Source organism: Mytilus trossulus, chromosome 1 (genome assembly GCF_036588685.1).
Source record: "Mytilus trossulus isolate FHL-02 chromosome 1, PNRI_Mtr1.1.1.hap1, whole genome shotgun sequence".
Taxonomy (NCBI): Eukaryota; Metazoa; Mollusca; class Bivalvia; order Mytilida; family Mytilidae; genus Mytilus; species Mytilus trossulus.
This window is the reverse complement of record NC_086373.1, coordinates 4,334,948-4,357,936: the sequence shown is the minus strand read 5'-3', so window position 1 is coordinate 4,357,936 and position 22,989 is coordinate 4,334,948. Positions and strand designations below refer to the sequence as shown.

At 30.9% G+C, this 22,989-nt stretch overlaps 2 protein-coding genes across 3 annotated transcripts in view; one reads left to right on the top strand and one right to left on the bottom strand.

Annotated features, from left to right (window-relative positions):
* Positions 1–972: 972 nt before the first annotated feature.
* Positions 973–6,722, bottom strand: LOC134712682 (cysteine-rich DPF motif domain-containing protein 1-like). Its single transcript, XM_063574459.1, has 4 exons — positions 6,620–6,722; positions 3,016–3,124; positions 2,003–2,086; positions 973–1,279 (listed from the first exon to the last, which is right to left on the bottom strand). The coding sequence occupies exons 1-4, from the start codon at positions 6,712–6,714 to the stop codon at positions 1,259–1,261; spliced, it is 309 nt and encodes a 102-aa protein (XP_063430529.1). The 5' UTR covers positions 6,715–6,722; the 3' UTR covers positions 973–1,258.
* An 865-nt stretch (positions 6,723–7,587) lies between these two features.
* Positions 7,588–22,989, top strand: part of LOC134712674 (transient receptor potential cation channel subfamily V member 5-like) — a 58,617-nt gene continuing 43,215 nt past the window's right edge. For both annotated transcript variants that reach the window (XM_063574435.1, XM_063574445.1), the window contains exons 1-2: positions 7,588–7,729; positions 15,210–15,678. In XM_063574435.1, the coding sequence (XP_063430505.1) occupies positions 15,400–15,678 (279 nt within the window). In that variant the 5' untranslated portion in view covers positions 7,588–7,729; positions 15,210–15,399. The remainder of the gene's footprint in view (positions 7,730–15,209; positions 15,679–22,989) is intronic.

Sequence of the window (22,989 nt, the reverse complement as noted above, 5' to 3'; positions counted from 1 at the left end):
ATTTTTAAAAAAAATAAATTTGAAATTTCTAAGGTGCATAACTCTCTCAAAAAAAATTGATTAGCACTAATTTTCAATAAAAAATATATGGCAAGCAGCACAATAGTTAACCTAGACAGGCAGACATCTGACAGAAACATGAATGAATGGACACCTTGAAAATTTGTTATCACGAATCACATCAGGGGACATCTTAGAACTCAAGTGGATATGATATGGACTTCAACAAATACAAATGTAAAGGTTTAAATTGCCATTTATCTATTTACCTGAATAGAAACAGTGAACAAAAAACAAATATTTAGACATGAACAATAAGAGTATTAAAACCCAAATTCACTGTATACCACCATCTTTGATTGTACAATAGCAATACACAATTGGTCTTGTATTGCCTCAGACTGCAAATTATGACACATCTACAATCTACCAGTAAGTGTCAAGACTTTTTTTGGGAAAAAAAGTGATTTCTAACAGTATCTAAAATGTTTAAACAAATACCAGATATATTTTTTTCATATTCAATTTTTAACCCTATCCATCTAAGGGGAGACAACTTTAATGTATATTTTTTAAAACCGGTATGATAAGGAAATTTTAATTTATTATTTGCAGTAAAAAAAAACAAGTTCAGAGGTATTTTTTTCTTTTTCTTTCTTCTCATTTCTACCTTGTAGATTTCTTTTTATTCACATGAATGTGTTTTTTCATGAAATACCTATGCAGATTTTGGCAATTTTGCATGATTTGTAGCTTGAAAATAGCACATTGACACATACTTTTTATTGTATTTTTGAAAAAAACCATGTTAAAATATTTCTTTTGTCAAAGCATAATCTGAGGTGATATAATAAACTGATGATCCACCTTAAATAAATAAAAAATTAAAAACCTTATGGTCATTTTATTTTATTACACAATCTCAAATTTTATTTGCTTCATGGTGTTTGGAGAAGAAATAAAATATTAATGTACTGGTATATAATGGCAATTTATTTGGGATGAAAAGTAATAAATTGTCTTTTCTATTCCAAATATTTATAGTCCAATTCAATTTTAGAAAGATTTGAACATCATATTTTTTATAACATTGATATGATTTCTTTGATTTTATCATCTCTGCATATTCTTCTGGAATTTGTATCAATCTAACGACTGTCTTTGGATCTAAGTTGATTTTTACTGGAACATAAAAAGCTCTGAGTCGCAAGTTCTGTGATGGCTTTTGACATCCATGATTAAATTGTTCTTATTTCTGTCAAGTTTTACGTGAAATTTCCTGAAGATAAAACAAAATATTTCATTAGTTCTGATCAGAATATTATCTAAATAATTACTGGATTCATCACTATTCAATATTAATTGATTACATGTTGAAAGTGTCTGTATTGCAAACACAACATGTGCATGAAAATCTAATCAAAGTCATGGAAACATGAGAGCTTGAAAAAAAATACTTTAAAAAAAAAAGAAAAAAAAAGACAATTAAAATTTTAGGCATCTGAGAATTGGTCAAATCCTTCTGCTAAGTTGCATGAATGTTTGGTAACTTTTTAAACTTGATTTTTAATTAGCAATAAAAAGCCTGTGAGGAGGTACAGGGACTGTCTTTAAGTCATATCATTCAGCCAGTATATCTAAGCTGCAACTGAATACGAATTTACATTGCTAAGTATCTGGAAAGTAGCTATGACTAGTACAATGTACATGCAGCTGCTAGTCTAGACCATAGATATAGGAAGATGTGGTGTGAGTGCCAATGAGACAACTCTCCATCCAAGTAACAATTTAAAAAGTAAACCATTATAGGTTTAAGTACGGCCTTCAACACGGAGCCTTGGCTCACATCGAAAAACAAGCTATAAAGGGCCCCAAAATTACTAGTGTAAAACCATTCAAACGGGAAAACCAACGGTCATGCATGTATCTACCAAAAATATGCATTGAAAGTGTCATATAGTTAAAAGTTAATAATACTAATGAATAACCATGTAGTTCTAACCTGTTGAATTTCTTGAGGAAACTGTCCAATCTTTGATTTAACACAATCTATACAAAATCTCTTAGTATAAAACAAGCTGCAATCCTGTAAAACATAAAATTTAATATTTCAACTGTCTGTCAAACAATGTCAAAGATACAGAACTATTTTTTTTTATTTTTCTTTACAGTTCATCAAAATGAAGCACATTTCTTTAATTTTATACTTTCAGCTACTTGGCGATGGTATTTTTGCAAATTTTGAATAAATCAAAGGTTATAAATAATTTAGTTAAAAACACAGTAATTGAGAAATACTAACAAGTCAGGAGCCTCTTAGTTTACCCTTTGTTAGTCTTGTATTATTTTAATTCTAGTTTCTTGTGTACAATTTGGAAATTAGTATGATGTTCATTATCACTCAACTAGTATATATTTGTTTAGGGGCCAGCTGAAGGACGCCTCTGGGTGCAGAACTTTCTTGCTTCATTGAAGACCTATTGGTGTTGTTTTTTCTATGGTCCGGTTGTCTTTTTGACACATTCCCCATTTCCATTCTTAATTTTATTTCCAGAGTATGAAATTTGTATTTTCAATAAAAAAAACTTATTTCAGTCCTTTTTCACTCGTTCAAAGTTCTCCTTGAAAAAGTTTTATTATCTTCTATTATGTTTTCCTATAACCAAAACGTATTACCAAATCTTGTCATTAGATGATAGTTTTTTGTCTATAAGCAGATTTACATAATTTGTTATGAAACTCTGACGTCATCAAAATCTTTTCATGATTTACTACTTTAAAAAAAAATATAAATTTAAATTATTAGGAATGACTACTATTTTTCTGTCTATTTGAAATAACCTCAAAAATGTGGTGCACTGACTTTTTAACTACATGTACCTGCTATACTCCTTATTCAGTGTGAACCACATATTTTTATGTTATATCTCCATGGACAGGAGAAATGAAAGTCATACTTTAAAATAATTTCACACTACATTCCATAACAAACAGCTAGCATAGTAATGATGTTACCGTAGAACAGCAGACGGACATCTGACACATGGAACAGTGTGAACCAAGAGTAATAAAGCCTCCTTCAGCACTGAACGGATCCTTGCACAAATATGAGTCTTCCATTAAACTAGAGTACAAAAAGAAAATAAAGCTTGTAAGCACATAAGGGTAAAGATTGTGTGTTAATTTATGAGGAAGAAGTCAAATTAAATATTGCATTGTCAATAAATTGATTCAACTACAATCATGACAATTCTGGACAATGGGAGATAACTCCAATTTTTAAAGATAACTTTCTTTGTTTTGTGACTTGAATATCTGAGCATATATTACATTTCATAAATTTCTGGAAATGTTCATGCATAGGATGTATAGAATATTATGATCAATGCACTATATTTTGTGTATCAAAAAGGTAGTTTGATATTTATATGATGAAGACATAATCTTTCAATCAGTTTAATTACAGTCTGGAGCTGGAATGTCAGTTCACTGCAGTAGTCTGATGATGTTATTTATGTATAATGTCATTTTCTTTTTTTTCTTTGGTTACATCTTCTGACATCAGACTTGGACTTCTCTTTCAAGAACTGAATGTTAATGTGCAAATTGTTATGAGTTTGCTTTTCTGCATTGGCTAGAGGTATAAAGGTAGTACTTTCTCCCACTTTAAATATTTTTAGAGAACAGTTAACACCTACTGTTCTCTACAATATAGAACAGTAAACCTAGTAGTTATGTAAATAGTTTTAACCACATGTCATGTAAGTATTTGTTTATTTTTTGGCACTTTTATTTTGTAAATATTTATTTATTATGATCCTACGCATGCGCAGCAGTTAGTAATCATCAAAAATCTGATGGATAACTGGATACCATAAGAAGAAGAAGATATAAAAAAAACATTTCCCTTCTTTGTTTACATGCATTGAATATGAATCATCATAACATAAATAACTCACAACTAAATTCACTATTCACAGAACACAATTTGGATCGTTAAGTCATTTCCGTGTCTTTTTTTAACAATTTTGAAGTTAAAATATGTTTGAGTTAAAAACAAATATGCATACAGAATTCATCCCCTTTCACCTGTTCACAGGTAATGCTAGTCCAAATAATTATGACGTCTTGGACGGCCATTTTATTATTTTTCTGTGACGTCCTAGGAAGGCGTCCCAGAAAAAAATTAAAATAGCCTTGCCAGACGTCATAATTATTTGGACTAAGGTAATGCATGCCTTGTATTACAATCAAAAACAGAGTAACCCAGAACATTTTGGTAATATGAAAAAGAATGTGGTTTGATAGTCCAAATAATTATGACGTCTTGAAAGGCTATTATAATTTTTTCTTTGACGCCTTACATCGAAAAAGGTCCCGATAAGACAATGTAAAACAATTCAAACGAGAAAACTAAGTAAGTATGGCAGTTCTTTTTTCAAAAATAAAAATAAGAAAGAAAAAACAAGAGGCTGTCACAACGACAGCAAACCAGATTAATTAGCATTTATTTGTGTCCTGGCAATATCACAAGAACCATTACTGATGATTGTTGAAAGTGAAAATAGTCAATATCAAATTTGACCTCTATTTTATCATCAGTATCAACATATTAAAATTTGAAAAGCTTAGATTGAATGGTTCGTGAGTAAATGCAACAAAGTGAATGGAAACACCATTTTACGATCTTTCAAGAACCATAACTCCTGAACGGTAAAGGTCAAAATCGTCATTATTGAACTTGACCTCCATTTAGTCATCAGTAACAATATATCAAAATTTGGGAAGCTTTGGTAGAACAGTTCATGGGTAAATGCACGGACACAACTGGAAACGCCATTTTACGATCTTTCAAGAACCATAACTCCTGAACGGTAAAAGTCCAAATCATCATTATTGAACTTGACCTCTATTTTGTCATCGTAACAACATGTTAAAATTTGGGAAGCTTTGGTAGAACGGTTCATGCGTAAATGCACGGACACTACTGGAAACACCATTTTTCAATCTTTCAAGAACCATAACTCCTGAACGGTAAAAGTCAAAATCTCCATTATTGAACTTGACCTTCATTTAGTTGTAAGTAACAACATATTAAAATTTTAAAAGCTTTGGTTGAACGGTTCATGAGTTAATGCACAGACAATATTTGATTGCCGCCCGGCCGACCGCCCGCCCGCCGAGCATCCCCAAATCAATAACCTACATTTTTGTCACAAAAATCCGGTTAAAAACCAGACAAAAACACAATCTACACATCAGGGGTGGAGTTTGTGTAACAAAATATTTGTTCCGGCGTGATATTTGTTCCGCCGGAACAAATTTCATATGAAATATGTTCCACCGGAACTTATGTCACAGAAAATATTTTCCAGCACTAAAAAATTTGTTCCGGAACTAATTTTTCAACCAAGTACGAAATAAGTTCCAGGAACAAAAATCACAGCACCATGAGTTTTGTTCCAATATTAAAATTTTAAAAAATAAGTGAAATAAGTTCCTGTGATATTAGTTTTGAACGAAGGTATTAAATATATAGAAATCAATCATTTTTCAGAAAATGTTCTGCTCCAACCTATTTCACACTGAGAAAATAAGTACAGTGCTAGCATGGGGTACATTTGTAATTAAAGGCATGACTGTAGGATGAAGATAAGAAATAAAAGGGATGATCATGTATCATAATTTATATCTAAAATGTATGTTTTATCATTTATGTGGTATTTGATCTCCTTGTTGCCTGTTGATCTGTCATGGGTGTTCTAATCATACATGTTTTTAGCTATGGTCATTGCACAGTTTTAAAAGAGTGTGTATTTTGTTTCTTTATGTCTTTTAATATAATTGATCAGTCACTTAGTCCTTTTCAAAAAAAAGTACAAATGTTCATCTTTAACTATTATACTTTTTTTGGGAATGACTTTTATTATTATTTTTTTATTCTGCTCTTTCCTGGTTCATAAGTGTCATTTTTAGTATTATAAATTGAGTAAGTTATTAAACTTTTGTTTTACTCCACATGATCCAAATTGGATGTTAACACATTTTTTATTAATCCCATTTTCAATATAATACATGATTTTTTTTTAATGACTTTAAACTCACTGATGACAAGTGCTCAGTATGTAAGATAACTTGTTCAACCAGTGGAACATATTTCACAGACATGGAACTTATTTCACCAGGTGAGGAACAATTCTCATAAATCCAGAACTTATTTTACCAGTTAAGGAACAAATATCACAAACATGGAACTTATTTCACTAGGTAAGCAACAAATTTCACCAACCCGGAACTTATTTCATAGAGATGGAACAAATTATATAGAAATTGTCTGTGAAAAAAGTTCTCCCAGGACATCATATGAAATATGTTCCACCGGAACTTTTTTCACAGGAAAAAAAGTTCTCCCGGGACTTATTTCATATGAAATATGTTCCACCGGAACTTTTTTCACAGGAACAAATTTTGGCTCACATTTGTTCTCTGTAAATTTATAATGGTTCTCATAATTTTTTGATGGGGCCAAAATTATAAACTTCACTCTTCAGGCTTATCTTATAGCCAGTTTCATACAAAAACCTAGATAAAAGTTTAGATAATGATTTAGACTTCTTACATGATATTCTTTGCAAAATTTGGATTTGTCCCAAAATATTGATAAGTGCTTGAAAATTTACAAGCATGACACAAAAATCGCTTGTTTTCTTCCATGGTGGACCGGAAATTTAAAATGATTGTAATTTTACACAAATACGGGCTGTGGATAACTTTTTGCGGTCTCACTAATTAGCGACAAAAGGCGACAAAAAGCGTCGAGAAGCGACAAGAAGACATTTGATGTTCAGTTAACATTGTGTGTACTTTTAATTTATTGAGTTGATCAATTTTGGAAGTTTACATTTTTTTACCCTTCGTAGAACAATAGGTGATCTTTCATCTTTTGTAATTGCAAAAATGTCATCTTGCTTACCCAACCAGTCCTTTTTTTCCTCACAAATGTTTAATTTCTTCATCTTTAAATACAAACTATACAAATCCTTGATTAATATTATAAAAAAATATTTATTTCTGCCCGTTTATTACAAATAAAATTAAGTAAATATTTCTCTATTCTAAAACAGAATGATTTCTTGTTGATAAATAGTCTAGATACTGGTAGAAATGTTTTAACCTGCACCTGTATATGAATTTTTAGCATAGTTTTGGAACCATTGGTTGTAAATATAGAAAGTTTATTGTCATGTTGGAGGACGTAAAAAGTTAAACTATACTTGAGTGACGGGTCAAAGTACCCTTTTCAAGTATAGATGTAGATGTAGATGTCTTCTTGACGGTTCTTGTCGCTAAACTTATTCTTCTTGTCGCTTCTTGACGCTTCTTGTTGCTTATTAGTGAGACCCACTTTTTGGAGAAATACACTTTACAGAAAGTCTTTAAAGAATAACAAACAATAAATCAAAAACGCCTTTTCATACTCAATCAAATTTCTATTTTATTCCTAAAAATTATATTTTTGTATAGAAAATTTGGACAATCAAATCACTTTGAGATTGGTCTCGGGTTTTGCATACCGAAAGTAGCTTTTAATCAAAATTACGTTCATTTCCTGTTACGTAAATGATCACGTGGTGTTGACATAAAATGGAGCAAAATAATTTATTGACAAGTGAAAAACACTTTTGTTAAGTGTAAAGTGTGCATTAAATAACTTCTTCTATTGTCATAGGTAAGCCATGTTTTACATATCATAATAAATCTGTCGTTCTGAAGAACGTGCTTCCAATGTAGAAATCGACAGTCGGTTAAAAATAGAAAAACTGTTTACAAAATGTCATGGAAACGCATAAATCCCTCGTTTTTTTAAAACAAAAAAAGTAAACAAAGTGACAGTTCATTGGAATGAACATTTTGTGATTTTCAAATATTTTAAATGATAAATTTTTGATTGACCAGATTGTAGGTTTTAGAATATCTGCCATAATCTGGTCAAGTTGTCCCCTAAATGGCTATACAAAAATGTAGGTTATTATTTCTTCTTCTAGATCTGCGTTCATCTTATAATGACCACAATCATCAAACTATATGTGTAAAATCCTAATAAGACTTTTACACACAATAAAGTGAATAAACTGATTATGTAAAAAAGGAACTTTTAGTGATATATTTTTTATTTTTTTTCCTAACACCATCACTTTTCAATTGGTAACCTTATACATTGTACCTGTATACGACAGAGTGCTCCGAAGTAAATGGAGAAATTTACCAGCACAACAAAAACTGCCACAGATTTATGAATCCAGGTCCATTCGCACCCTTCCCAATCGCACCCACTCATATTCACCCCCTTTCACTTTCGCACTTAAAGTCATGTTCGCGCTCAATTTTAATTGTTTTTTTTGTTTAATAACTTGTAATCAAGTTTTGGCAAGTGTATTTTTATAAATAATATGAGGCAGGCATAACCTGTGAATGGGGACGAAGTCTGTATGTATTATTTTGTTTAATTCAAACATGTTAATAAAAGAAACCGAAATACCGTATGTAACGTTCCCGATTTTGGTTCTGTTGTAAGGGATTGAGCTGTGACGTTCTTTTAGTTATGATGTCATATTCGATGTAAACAAAAGAAACGCTTTAATCAGGTAACGTTTTTTCATATAAAAAAAATATTAAAATTGAATTTGTATTGAGATCCAATTTAATAGTTCACCATGTTCACTAGACTGATAAATATAATTGTTTTTCAAAGTCTCATGCATACATGACAGATATCTGCGCAAATGCGGGGAAAACAGGAACAGGAGGTAGATCTGAAAAAAAAGTTAACGATTTTGAGTTCATTAGTAGAATGAAAATTCGGGAAATTTTCCTGATTTTTTTATTGATTTTTCTACTGTAATTGAAAAATTGAAAAATATTAATCATTGTCATTGTCTCTAAATAAAGTGAGACAGCATTTTTTTTTTGTGTTGAATAAATATTAATCATGTTTTGGAGAGTTTATTGTTAAAAAAAATAATAATCCTTTCCAAATAAAGTCGTGAGTGGGATTCTGTCAAAGTTTTTTTTTTGTGTTGAATAACTCTTAATCATGTTTTGGTTAGTGTATTGCTATAACTTTGTTTCACTGACTTGTTTCAAAATAAAATGAGAATCTGACTACATTTTTTTTTGTGTGTTGAATAAATTTTATCATGTAAAATCTTCAATGTTTAACTCATACCAAGCTATAAATACATTCCATATTTACACCATTGCAATTTAAAACAACAATCATGATTTTCCAATTATTCAACTGGAATTTGAATTAAAATTGTGTGCGAACGTGTAGAGTGTGATCGTGCTAGGTGGGAACATGTAGGGTGCGAAATTGTATTGGGCGCAAATGGACCTGATATCCAGATTAATTTCGCAAACTGAACCACCCCTCAATTTTTTTTCGAAAACAAAGAATATCAAATTTACAAGTACATGTACGAAGGGAGTTCTGATCCCGAAATCCCAGGCTTAAAAATATGAAACCCTGAGGTCCCAATTTAAATGAATGTAACTTCCGACGATCTCAAAGTAGCCAAAAAGGATCAATCCTGAAATCCAGAGCTGAAAAACACCAGATTATGGAGTCCCTGATAAAGGTCCCCATCCCCTCATGTAAACACTGTATGTTTTCTTTAATGTGTAGTCATGTAATTCATTTGTAATTGACAGCCAATTACTTTAGATTCTGACTCTTGAGTATTTCTGTGCCCCAAATAATCAGGTTACATTAAATATTACAGTTTATTTTTTTTTTTGGTTTAGCCCTTAATTTATCTGTCAGACATGAGTTTGAATAGGTCCAATATCTCCCAAATTGTTTATTATTAATATGAATATCATTTTACTGTGCAAACAAATTTTGTTTTCAATTCAGGAGAAAATATTGCACATTCCTTAAAACTAATAAGGGCAACAACTTTTAGATGACAAATGCTGTGAATATAGGATTGTATTCAATGGTATTCAAGGGATCAAGTTAGTATCAGGGAAAGTACATGTAGCTTTCTGAATTTTCTTATAAAATATTGGCATTAACAAATGCCATAATGCACTTTTAATTTTTTTTTACTATATATGTAAATTCTCTTGAACATTTATTACACTGAAAATTATATTCCTTTAGGGCTAAATAAAAATATCTCAAAAAGGCTAAAGTTACATGTATAACATACAAAAAATGTACAGAATTAAAAAAAAAAAATCATCTATATATAATGTTGACTGAATATTCCTCATGTATAACTACATGTACATATTGTAACAACTTCATTTAAAACCTGTTGTACTTTATGCTCGGTGCTGTACTCTAGATATATATTCAATTGAAAATATCATTAATAAATTTACATGCATAAAGAAGATTGTATTGCTAATTAATTTGTCAGATCAATTATCTTGTATTTTGATTACGTCATTGTATATGGTTAACCTTGAAAACACTCTAATTTTACAAAACTAATAAACACAAAGACACAATTTTTATAACAGCTCGAGGCAAGATCTGAAATTAAACTTTTGTAAAGTATTGAAGATTTAAAAAACAGTAATTTGACTATCAGTTAACTAGATAATCATCCAAAAGATTGTCTGAGAAATTGCTTAGTCAAAATGAAGACAACACAGCTATTTCCATTTAATACATAAATTATATTCATTTTACTACATGTACTATCATACCTATGTTTTATTGGTGCAAATTAAATGAAATGTATAATTTTAGCACAAATGAAATATGGTTTGTTGTACAAATGATATGCTAATTGGTGCAATAGCATAACAACACATAGATTTTTACTTGCACAGCCCATTTCAGGGTCTTGTCCTTCAAATTGAATTGTCCATTTTTTCACTTGATCTGAACCAAATAGTTCCTTGGTACAAACTTTTCTACTTATTTTGTAAATATATTTATATGATATAGTGTTTTTCAACAATTTGTAACTCCTCAAATACTGTATTTTCCACAGAGTATATATTGCATGTAATGTAACCTTTCATTCTCCATTAAAAGTCTAGTATGCCTTAGCCCTAATCTTTGAATAAAGGTATACATTTATTTTCTTACATGAACCAAGCTATTATATAAGAAATACTGTTGATTCCATTCGTGACCTGCTGGATTATTTTTAGAGAGTTTAAAAGTTTTTGAATGTGAAAATCTATCGATTGAAAAATATAAAAAAGAAGATGTGGTATGATTGCCAATTAGACAACTATCCACAAAAGACCAAAATGACACAAACATTAACAACTATAGGTCACTGTTCGGCGTACAGCCTTCAACAATGAGGAAAGCCCATACCACATAATGTATGTTTTGTAAAATAATTTAGGTGTTTTCTTGATCTAATGATTTGCAGCAGATGTAAGAAATTTTACTTAATGAAACTTTATGAAAAATACAAATTTTAAACCTACATTTACTACATGTAATTAGAGTGATGAATTTTGTGAAAATTTGATGTGTTCAGGACCATTTTTTTTCTGTCAGCTTAGCACGTAGTTAAAGACATTTACACTGTATGCCAAAAATTATATTTTATAGGGGTTGAGGCAGCTGGGTTGAGGGGGAGTGAAGTGTGAGGAATTTGAGACCTCCCTGTCCCACCCCCTAATGTTATAAATATTGTATTCATTTTTGTCGAGCCTGCAACTTTTGTTGCAGAAAACTTGACAATAATCTGGCGACGGTATTAGCTATAACATTTTAGAAGGTGGAAGAACTGGATGCTTCACACTTTGTATATAATTGCCTCATGTTATGAAATTTCAGTCAGTCACATGTCCAATGTCCTTGACCTCATTTTCATAGTTCAGTGACTACTTGAAAAAAAAGCTAAGATTTTTTGTAATGTTAAATTCTCTCTTATTATAAGTATTACGATAACTATACTTGGTATGACTTGGTTTGTGCATACCTTGAAAGTTCTTTATGCCTGTCAGACAGTTTCACCTGACCTTAACCTCATTTCATGGATCAGGGAACTAGGTTAAGTTTTGGTGGTCAAGTCCATATCTCAGATACTACATGAATAAGTCTATAAGCAATAGTTCTAGTATATTTGGTGTATGGAAGGACTGTAAGGTGTACATGTCCAACTGGCAGGTGTCATCTGACCTTGACCTCATATTCATGGTTCATCGGTTATAGTTAAGTTTTTGTGTTTTGCTCTGTTTTTCTTAAACTATATACAATGTATATGCAATAGGTCTACTATATTTGGTGTATGGAATAATTGTAAGGTGTACATGTCTAGCTGACAGGTGTCATCTGACTTTGACCTCATTTTCATGGTTCAGTAGTCAAAATTAAGTTTTTGAGTTTTGGTCTTTTTTTCTAATACTAATTGCAATAATAGGTCAACTACATTTGGTGTATGGAAATATTTTATGATCTATATGTCTGTCATGCAGGGTTTTATTTGACCTTGACCTCATTTTCACTATTTATTGCTAATTGTAAAGTTTTTTTATGTTTTGGTCTTTTTCTTAATTTATAAGCAATATGTCAACTATATTTGTTGTATGGAAGAATTGTTAGCTGTACATGTCTGCCTGGCATGGTTCATCTGACCTTGACATCATTTTCATGGTTCATTGATCAATGTTTTTCTTGGTTAATGTTGAGTTTATGTAACAGTAGTACTAAAGCTTTATATTTAGGACGATCATCATAATATCAATGATTAGTAAAGAAGGTGAGACATTTCAGTGTGTGCACTCTTGTTTATTTTTATACAAAACTTATCAATTAAAGTCCTGTTTACAATAAATTCATTATGTAAAGGACGCCTCCTGGTGCGGGAATTTCTTGCTACATTGAAGACCAGTTGGTGACCTTCTGCTGTTGTTTTTTTCTATGGTCGGGTTGTTGTCTCTTTGACAAATTCCCCATTTCCATTCTCAATTTTATTATACTTTTGTCTACTGATCTGATCCTCTTAAGATCTGTATATGGTTAACCTTGTAAACACTCTAATTTTACAAAAATAATTAACTCAAAGACACAATTTTTATAACAGCTCGAGGCAAGATCTGAAATTAGACTTTTGTAAAGTATTGAAGATTTATTCACTATACTTTTGTCTACTGATATGATCCACTATAGATCTGGCTTGGAACTGGTAGCAAACAATATAATTTATAGTATTGAATTTTAAAAACATTGCTATTAGTACTTTGTTAACTTCTAAATACCTTGTAAAACCAAAAACTGACATCAATTTTCTTGGTGATATATGGATATTTAATTGAATAAAGAGCATTTAAAAATGCACACTTGAACCTTTTTGAAATGGTGTCAATTTTTTTATAGACATTAATTTGTAACGAATACTTTTATCAATCTGTTCAATAATACAACAGTCTCATATCTCATAATGTCATGATACTTGTCAGACATGCATACATGTCAACTTCTCAAAATCTCCATGGGGGCATTTTAGTCAGCGAAGTCCTATTAAATGCATCTCTTATAGAAATAGATGTCATAAGTGTATTTACTCTAATAATATATGGTTTTAAATAAGTTTATAAGAGATTAAATGTATTTTAACACCTTTGTGTGTCTGTTTCTATGTGTTGAACTTATATGATAGGGATGTACAATGTACAAATGTCAAGTCAAAACTACTTGTTTTCGAAATCTTCTATTAACATGATAAATCAGGAAAGTTAGCTATAGGTTGTCAGTCCAGCACTGAAGTTATCTTTTCTCAATGATATAGATGAAAAATTTTGTAGCAGTGGCACACTTAATTTTGTTCATTCTGATAGATTTGTCGTCAAATGCCACAAGCCCATCAAACCATATATTTCAAATTGAATTATTGATAAAACTGATAAAATACCTTCAAAACAGTCAAATAAACATGATTATCATAAAAGAATTTAGACAGCAATAACAGGCTGTCAGATGGCAAAAAGTGTGTGATACCATGTAAATACAGTATGAGGTTTGTATTTGACAGTGAACTAATGTACATTTGTACATGATTATAAAATTTGATGTGAAGATCAAACATTTTCTTTATTCAGAAAAATGGCCTAAGTCGTGTTCATATATATATATATATATATACAATGTATAAGATGGTCTTATTGAATAATTTAATGTGAAGATTCCTGTTTGGAATATATTAATAAATCTGAATCAATTTCTGTTCTGAAATTGTTATCATCTCCATTTCTTTCCTATTTTCTAACTTGGTATAGAGTTTCAGGCATGTGGGCTTTTGTGTTTAGGTTTTCTTATATGATCCATGTATACTTCAAACAATTTCATTGTGGATTTACCGTCAAGGATTAAACAGTTAAGGTGAATTTAATGACATATCGCATACAGACCCAGAGATTACATATATATAATGTTTGTACATAGTGAAATCAACATTGTTAAAGAATTAGAAAGGTAATAAATTAAATGTAAACAAATTTTAAAGTATCAAAATAAAAAAGTGCTTTATACTAGAAGACCTTCTGATAACATTGTTTTTATTTGGCCTTCGACTTATAAAGCCATTAATACTTTACCATCAATCAAGTATGCTTGCAACTCCTTGAATTAAAAGGAAATAACACTTGAAATATAATTGAATTTACAAGCATTGTGCTTGATATACCACAGTTGTTGTCTTTGGTATAGACATTTGTTGTATACTTATTTAATTCTCAAGTGTGGGTGCTAAGGATAATAGAAATGTGTATTGTTTTGAAAAAAGCACACTAAGATTTGTTGAACGTGAATTAAATTTCTGTTATTCGACTTCATCAGGTACTTTCGTAAAATATTGTACATGTAATACATACATGTAGAGGAAAAAGGATAATAATTTAATTATTGTAATGTATTATTATCCATACTTAAAGCAAGAAAAATCAAATGGTATAGATATAAGTTCTATCATCTACACTGCAAGCAACTTATCCTTATTTAAAATAAAACCTATTTGAAATGTTAGGTACAAGGCAAAATGTTGGACAATGAATTACATTTGTACCATGCTCCAAGTAAACTGAGTTTAACTGCACATATTTAATGTTCAGCGTTTGTTTTGACTGTAGTAGCTCAATATGTTTTCAAACATTAGCTGAAGTGGACTCACATACAAATGTATAACCAGATTGTTATTGATTATATAATTAATTTTCTGATTTTATTTTTTTAGATATAAAATAAGACATGGAGTGAGGAGGACAAGAACATGTGATTTCAATGCTGAGCAACAATGGATATCATCATAACTTTAAAAACATTAAATAGTATAGAAGGATTTACTTTCTGTCATATATTATCACATCTGTATCTTACATATGCATTTATTCCTTAAAAACTGAGAAGAAAAAAAGTTTCTCCAAATGAAAATGGGAAATCTCTGTTTTCGTAAGAATAATGAGGATCCAGATTCAGCATGGCGGCAACAAAACAAAGAAATGGCGAGAAATCCCATTTACAAATTTGTTAACTTTAGTGGTGGTGGCCGTCTAATAGATGCATACAAAAATGGTGGTGTTTTTGCAGTTGAAAAAATAATCAAAACTGAAGTTGTGGACTATTTATATAACAATGGACAGGGGAAAATGTTAACAACATTGGACCACATCAAATGGCAAAGGAGATGTATAGCAAAGAGACAAGTAGGTTTAGACACTTTGTAGATAAGAACTGAAAATTAGACTTTATGACATAATATTTGGCAACATCAAAAACAGTCCGTGTTTTAATCTTAATGTTTCTGTAATTGGCTTTAAGTCTAAGAACTGCCAAGCATAAACCTCATTTTATACCCTTGTTCTAAGGTCCTTATTAAATACTCGAACTTTTCCATTAATATTTAGGTGATTAAATCATTTTTTTTCTTCAGAATTCTGAGATGGATCTGATAAAAAAGAAATTAATTGGAAAATTATTGTCAAAACTATCAATATCTATCAGTTGAAAATCCATATTCCAAGGTTACCTTAAAGTGGGGTTACATGTATTAATTTTTTTTATAACACATGTAAACATGGATTTTGCAAAGTGAAATGAACACCAAACTGACAGAGTAAAGACACAAATATCTGATCAGAACTCAGATATAGATTTGAGATACATTACGCTAAGAGCTAAAACAGATAAAAGTCAACCCACAGCTTTGAAAATATATAGATGTAAATATATTTTTAGGAAGTTATTGTGTTACATTTTGTATTAAACCCAAAGTAATAAATAAGGGTATTTTTTTTTTGCTTTCACCTGTTCCTCCTTCTTTCATTCCTCTATCATGCCTGTTATTGCTTTATTTCCAAAATTTAAAAGACTTTTCTGGTCCTCCACCATTTAATGCTAGATGACATGATATACCCAATAGTGCTGTACATTGTAAGTGGTGTTAAACACCAGCAATCATAAATTTACTTCCAATATATTCAAAATGCAAAACATTTCGATTGTTTAAACATGTTTAACAAAGTCCTAAAGAATGGATATCTAAACCAATGGCATGATATTATATTCTGACTAGTACAGTTTTTGGTAATTCAGGGCCAGTTAAAGCACACCTCTGTCTATGGGATTTTCTCACTGTGTTGCTGTTTGGTCCTGTTGTTGTCTCTTTGACACATTCCCCATTTCCATTTTTAAAATTTTATAATTGTGTTGGAACAGCAAAATGAACCAGCAGTCCTTAAGTTTTTTTAAATGTCAATTTGATAGCGCCATCTGCAGGAATATACAAAATTGAACAACATGTGATCTATAACCAAACAGTTAATTTAATAACATCTACTTTAGAAATGGATGTTTAGATGTGCATTACCAGTGCAGAACTAGTGCTTCTATTGAAAATACTAGTGTAGTATCCTATCTGTATACAAATGACATGTACCTTTGACTTCACTAGAGGATGATCATATAATTAAATACATCCCTCAGTGCTGATCAATACTCCTGTTCAGTAGTAAAGCTCAGTTCATTACACATTGATCTATTTACACTGTACCTATATTGGGTACTGTTGGGGAACGATTTGTTGGTTGCTGGGACTTCAGTATTGGATTACTGTACGTCACACTAATGACAAATTGGCACAATGTTTAAACTACTAAAAATAGGAGATGTGATGTAAATATGAGGTGGACAAGTTTTGTATACATTGTATACAAAACTTGTCCACCTCAATTACATGCAGACCATAAATGGCATACAAGTTGATAAGCATGTAAATGCTGTTCTCTAAAATGTTATCATTATTTTTATTACATCAAGTAAAATACTATTTCTTACAAAAACTGAAAGATTTAAATTCTCGAAACCTTTTAGTAAATAGTAATCTGAACTTTTCAGAGACACACTCTGTGGATAAGGATGTCTAAATTAAGCCCTCCCTAACTGTAGATGGAGGGGTTCGGGGTCTATTTAATACAAAAAAACAAAAACATTTGTTTAACCTCGCCAAAATGTAGTTTATGACCAAATCTTTCAAAAAAGAATAAATCACAAAGCTTTTTTCCAAGCTACATGCCTACATGTAGGTTATACAAAAATTTCCAATTTTGAAAGGAATACATTGAAATTTTTTTGTTTCGTAAAGTTGACTTGAAGAAAAATTTGTACGGGTTCCGCGGAACCCAGTGTCTCGCCTACTTTTGCTGTAACTCCCAGGCTCAACAAAGAAGAGGAAAACAATCAATAAAAATATTCCTCTTGATACTATCTTTTGATTGTAAAAAGCTTCTGTCCAAGTTTGGTAAAAATTTCAGGATAGTTTATGAATCCAATAAATGTTTTAAAAACTTTAACTGCAGACTGTATGTAATGTTAACTGGAAGAAAAACTAAGTCCATTTATAATAAAATACAGATACATAGGTACCAAATATTAACAAAGTTTCCTTTCTAGAAACTAGATTTTGATCATAAACAAGCTTCTGTCCACGTTTGGTACAAATTTGAAATAGTATATTAAAGTTATTAAATTTTTAAAAGATTTAACCACAGAGTGAATGTGTTGTTTCCTGGCAGAAAACCTAAATCCATTTAAAAGTATAATATGGAAAAATGGATTTATTTTTTTACAAAATTTATTTATGGATACTATCTAATGATCATAAACAAGCTTCTGTCCAAGTTTGGTACAAACCCAGGATAGTTAAAAAAAGTTATTGAAATTTTAAAAACTTTAACCACAGAGTGAATGTAATGTTTGCCCACAGAAAAACTAAGTCCATTTATAAGTAAAAAACAGAAAAAATGGAATTTTATTTTTGCAAACTTTACTTCTGGATACTATCTTATTATCGTAAACAAGCTTCTGTCCAAGTTTGGTAGAAATCCAGTACAGTGTAAGAAAGATATTCAAATTTTAAAAACTTTAACCACAGAGTGAATGTAATGTTTCCCCGCAGAAAAACTAAGTCCATTTATAAATAAAAAACAGAAAAAATAGAATTTTATTTTTACAAAATTTCCTTCTGGATACTATCTTATGATCATAAACAAGCTTCTGTCCAAGTTTGGTAGAAATCCAGTATAGTTTAAGAAAGTTATTAAATTTTCAAAAACTTTAACCACAGAGTGAATATTTGTTGACGCCGCCGACGACGACGGAAAGTAGGATCGCTTAGTCTCGCTTTTTCGACCAAAGTCGAAGGCTCGACAAAAATGAAAGATATATATTTTTGATTATGTTTCATGTTGCAATGATGTACCATATATCTCCCAAGATAGAATCTAGGCTGATAATTTGCAGCTAAAAATTTGGATCCCCTATACATGGCTACCTTTAAAGCAATGATTCAGTTACGGAGGAAGTGTTGATGTTACTAACATAAAATAATTTTTAACCTGACATCATATTGTGACATATCCTGGAAGAGATGTATTTTTGTACTGATTTTAAACATTTATAGCTTGAAATCAAGTACATGGACCCTTTATTCATTTTTTGTGAAATTAGTTAAGTTTGCGTTAAAAAATGGCATTTTTTTCTTTTTTTTTCTTGGTCATTTTGAAACAAAGCAGCAAACATCTTTAGGGATTACAAATGTTACATATGTGGATTTTTTAAATATAAAAGGTATTAATAAAAAAACAAAAATCAGTGAACAAGGTTAAGTTTTCATGGTTAAGTCCATATATCAGATACTATAAAGCAATAGGTCTACTTCATTTCGGGTAAGGAATTATTGTAAGATGTACATGTCTAGCTGGTAGTTGTCATCTGAAATAAATAATTTTTGATGTTCACAGGTCTCACAGGTTTTATTAACCGGATTTTTGTGACAAAAATGTGGGTTATTGGATTGGGGATGTACAGCGGGCTAGAGGGCGGGCGGCAATCAAATGTTGTCCGTGCATTAACTCATGAACCGTTCAACCAAAGCTGTTACTGACAACTAAATGAAGGTTAAGTTCAATAATGGCGATTTTGACTTTTACCGTTCAGGAGTTATGGTTCTTGAAAGATTGAAAAATGGAGTTTTCAGTCGTGTCCGTGCATTTACACATGAAATGTTCTACCAAAGCTTCCCAAATTTTAATATGTTGTTACTGAAGACAAAATGGAGGTCAAGTTCAATAATGATGATTTTTGACTTTTACCGTTCAGGAGTTATGGTTCTTGAAAGATTGAAAAATGGAGTTTCCAGTCGTGTCCGTGCATTTACACATGAAGTGTTCTTCCAAAGCTTCCCAAATTTTAATATGTTGTTACTGATGACAAAATAGAGGTCAAGTTCAATAAGGACGATTTTGACTTTTACCGTTCAGGAGTAATGGTCCTTGAAAGATTGAAAAATGGTGTTTCCAGTCGTGTCCGTGCATTTTCTCATGAACCATTCAACCAAAGCTTCCCAAATTTTAATTTGTTGTTACTGATGACAAATTGAGGTCAAGTTCAATAATGACGATTTTGACTTTTACCGTTCAGGAGTTATGGTTCTTGAAAGATTGTAAAATGGTGTTTCCATTCACGTTGTTGCATTTTCTCATGAACCATTCAATCTTAGCTTTTCAAATTTTAATATGTTGATACTGATGACAAAATAGAGGTCAAATTTGATATTGACAATTTTCACTTTTACCATTCATCAGTAATGGTTCTTGTGATATTGCCAGGACACAAATAAATATTAATAAATCCGTTTTGCTGTCGTTGTGACAGCCTCTTGTTTGACCTTGACCTCATTTTCACGATTCATTGCTCAGTGTAAAGTTGTTTGTGTTTTGGTCTGTTTTTCTTAAACTATAAGCAATAGGTCATTTATATTTGTTGTATGGAAGGATTAACCATCATTTTAGGTGTATATATGACTGTTTGGTAGGTTCATTTGACCTTGACCTTAATTATTTTAATGGTTCATTGCATTGGTCAATGTTAAGTTTTCATGGTTCAGTTTGTTTCTTAGATATTATAAGCAATAGGAATTATATTTAATGCGTGGTTGATTGTACAGTGTACATGTTTTTCTATCATGGTTCATGTGACCTTGACTTCCTTTTTATTGTTCATTGGTCATTGTTAAGTTTTCTTGGTTAAGTACAATGTGCAATGTATATTTCTTAGAAACTGTTAGCAATATATATATATATATATATATAGGTCAACTATATTTGGCGTTTGAATGATTGTAAGGTGTACATGTATATCTTGGTCATTTTCTTTGATTATATTAAATTCAAGTTATACTTGTAGTTTAAAGCTTTATATTTTGACTATCATCAAAAAATCAATGGTGAGCAAAGAAAGCCAGACATTTGAGCATGTGAACTCTTGTTTAAAGATGTATGTTTTCTGAAACTAGTGATGTTTGGTTCTTAGTCTTGCATGATACAGTGCCAGTAGTAAAAAATAGTAGAAAGTTGAAAATTTATTTCATTGGAAAATTATTTATAAATTCGTGACAAAATCTTCTTTTAACAGTTGAAATACAATGTACGTCATTAAAATGATGATATTGAGTTGTCGTGTCTAATTGTATATGGTAGTTTTAACTAGTTTGTTAAGTATTGATATTTTTGTTTCCAATAATAGTTGTCTTGAGGATAGCTGTGTAGTTAATAAAACCATTCACATCCCTGTGAAAGGCAATTATATCTCCTATGGAAAGTGAGTACCAACTGTGGAAGTAACATCTAATACAGTCATCTTATAGTGAGAAAATCAATTCCAGAATACAAACTCAACATGCAATATACACTGACTATAAATCTGAAATGATTTAATGTCTATAGAATATTGAATTAGACATAGTCATTATCACCTGGCTATTCATCTGCTGTTAATTAAGTTATAACAAAATGATTACATTTAATCTGTCATGATGGTTTTGATTGGTCAGTTTCATTGATTGGCAATTGTTTATTATGGAAATACAACAGACACCAAGAAAACAGTTGCAATGATAAACAACACTTTGTAAATATTCAATAAACCTGTTCATGTAATTTACTGAAAAAACTTTTTATTGTAATGATTTGAAGAGTAAATAGAAACATTATTGAAATAATATCAATTTTGATGTAACATTTCAAGGATTTGTATAGTCATTAATGGAGCTCTACAAATCCTTGACCATAGCAACAAACACTGTCTCTTCAATGAATCATGACACTCAGACGGGTACAGTTTCAATGGAGTGTGGAATATCCTCCACTGAAATGAAGAATTGCATGAAAAAAGGTTTTCATATAATATGCACTGTAAATTCAAAACTTATGCTTGCATTTAATATTAGTGAAAATTTGTCTTTTTAGACGACTATATATAGTTCAAAGTATGACCTTCAACAATGAGCAAAGCCCAAACCGCATAGTCCGCTATTATAGGCCCAACATGACAAATGTAAACATTGTGAAACCACTGAATTACAGCCTCCAGACTTGGGACCAACATATACAGAGTGTGGTGGGGTAAAACTAGTTTGTTGGTGCCAAACCTCTCCCTACTATCAGACTTACTTTATTGGAATTCTTATCGATGGTGTTAAGGGTTTGGATTGAATCTTTTAATTATCAAGAGACAGTATCTATAATGAAGTCTGGAAATTTTTATTTCAGTTTTCTGTAGTTTACTTATAAATCCTTTTATTTTTTTTGTTAACTTAAAGATACTATCTTTGAAGTAAGACATTGATTTCTTTTGTAAATCTTCAATATTTGATTTGAAGTTAACATTTTGATGCAGTCTGGGGTTGGAACTTTTAGACATCAATATTTGATTTGAAGTTAACATTTTGATGCAGTCTGGGGTTGGAACTTTTAGACATCAATATTTGATTTGAAGTTAACATTTTGATGCAGTCTGGGGTTGGAACTTTTGAAGTTAACATTTTGATGCAGTCTGGGGTAGGAACTTTTGAAGTTAACATTTTGATGCAGTCTGGGGTTGGAACTTTTAGACATCAATAACCATGTTGTACCTTCATGGACTGGTATTAAACTTGGACATAAGTTTATTCAAGGTTAAAAATGCATTTAAGTGTCTGGAACAAAATAATCTGTATTTTTCTAGTTTTTGACAGTCTACACTGACGGCAGCATTCACTGGCAAGACACAAGTTTAAACATAATTTTTATAGTGGATTGGGAAACAAGTTATTGCAAATTTGTGGGTGCGAGTGCTGTCTTGAAGCAGCATAAGCCTGCTTTTTTTCAAAATCTACAGGGGTGTCTTTAACATGCAAGATATCAATCTCTCTTAACACAGGTCAGTCATCTATTGTCCACTTCCAAAGGACTATTATCCTTTCTCAAGATTATACTGGCAAATGGTGTCAAGGGAGAGTCAAAATTCAGTCCCTGAAATTTTCACCTGATGCCAGGATGGAACCAGAAAACTTTGTGTTAGTAGTTTGATGCGCTCACCACTACACCACGGCTATATTTTCAATTTTATTTATACAATAAAAAAGCATTCTTTATGATGTATTATGTTAAAATGAACTTACACATGCTTAATCATTATAA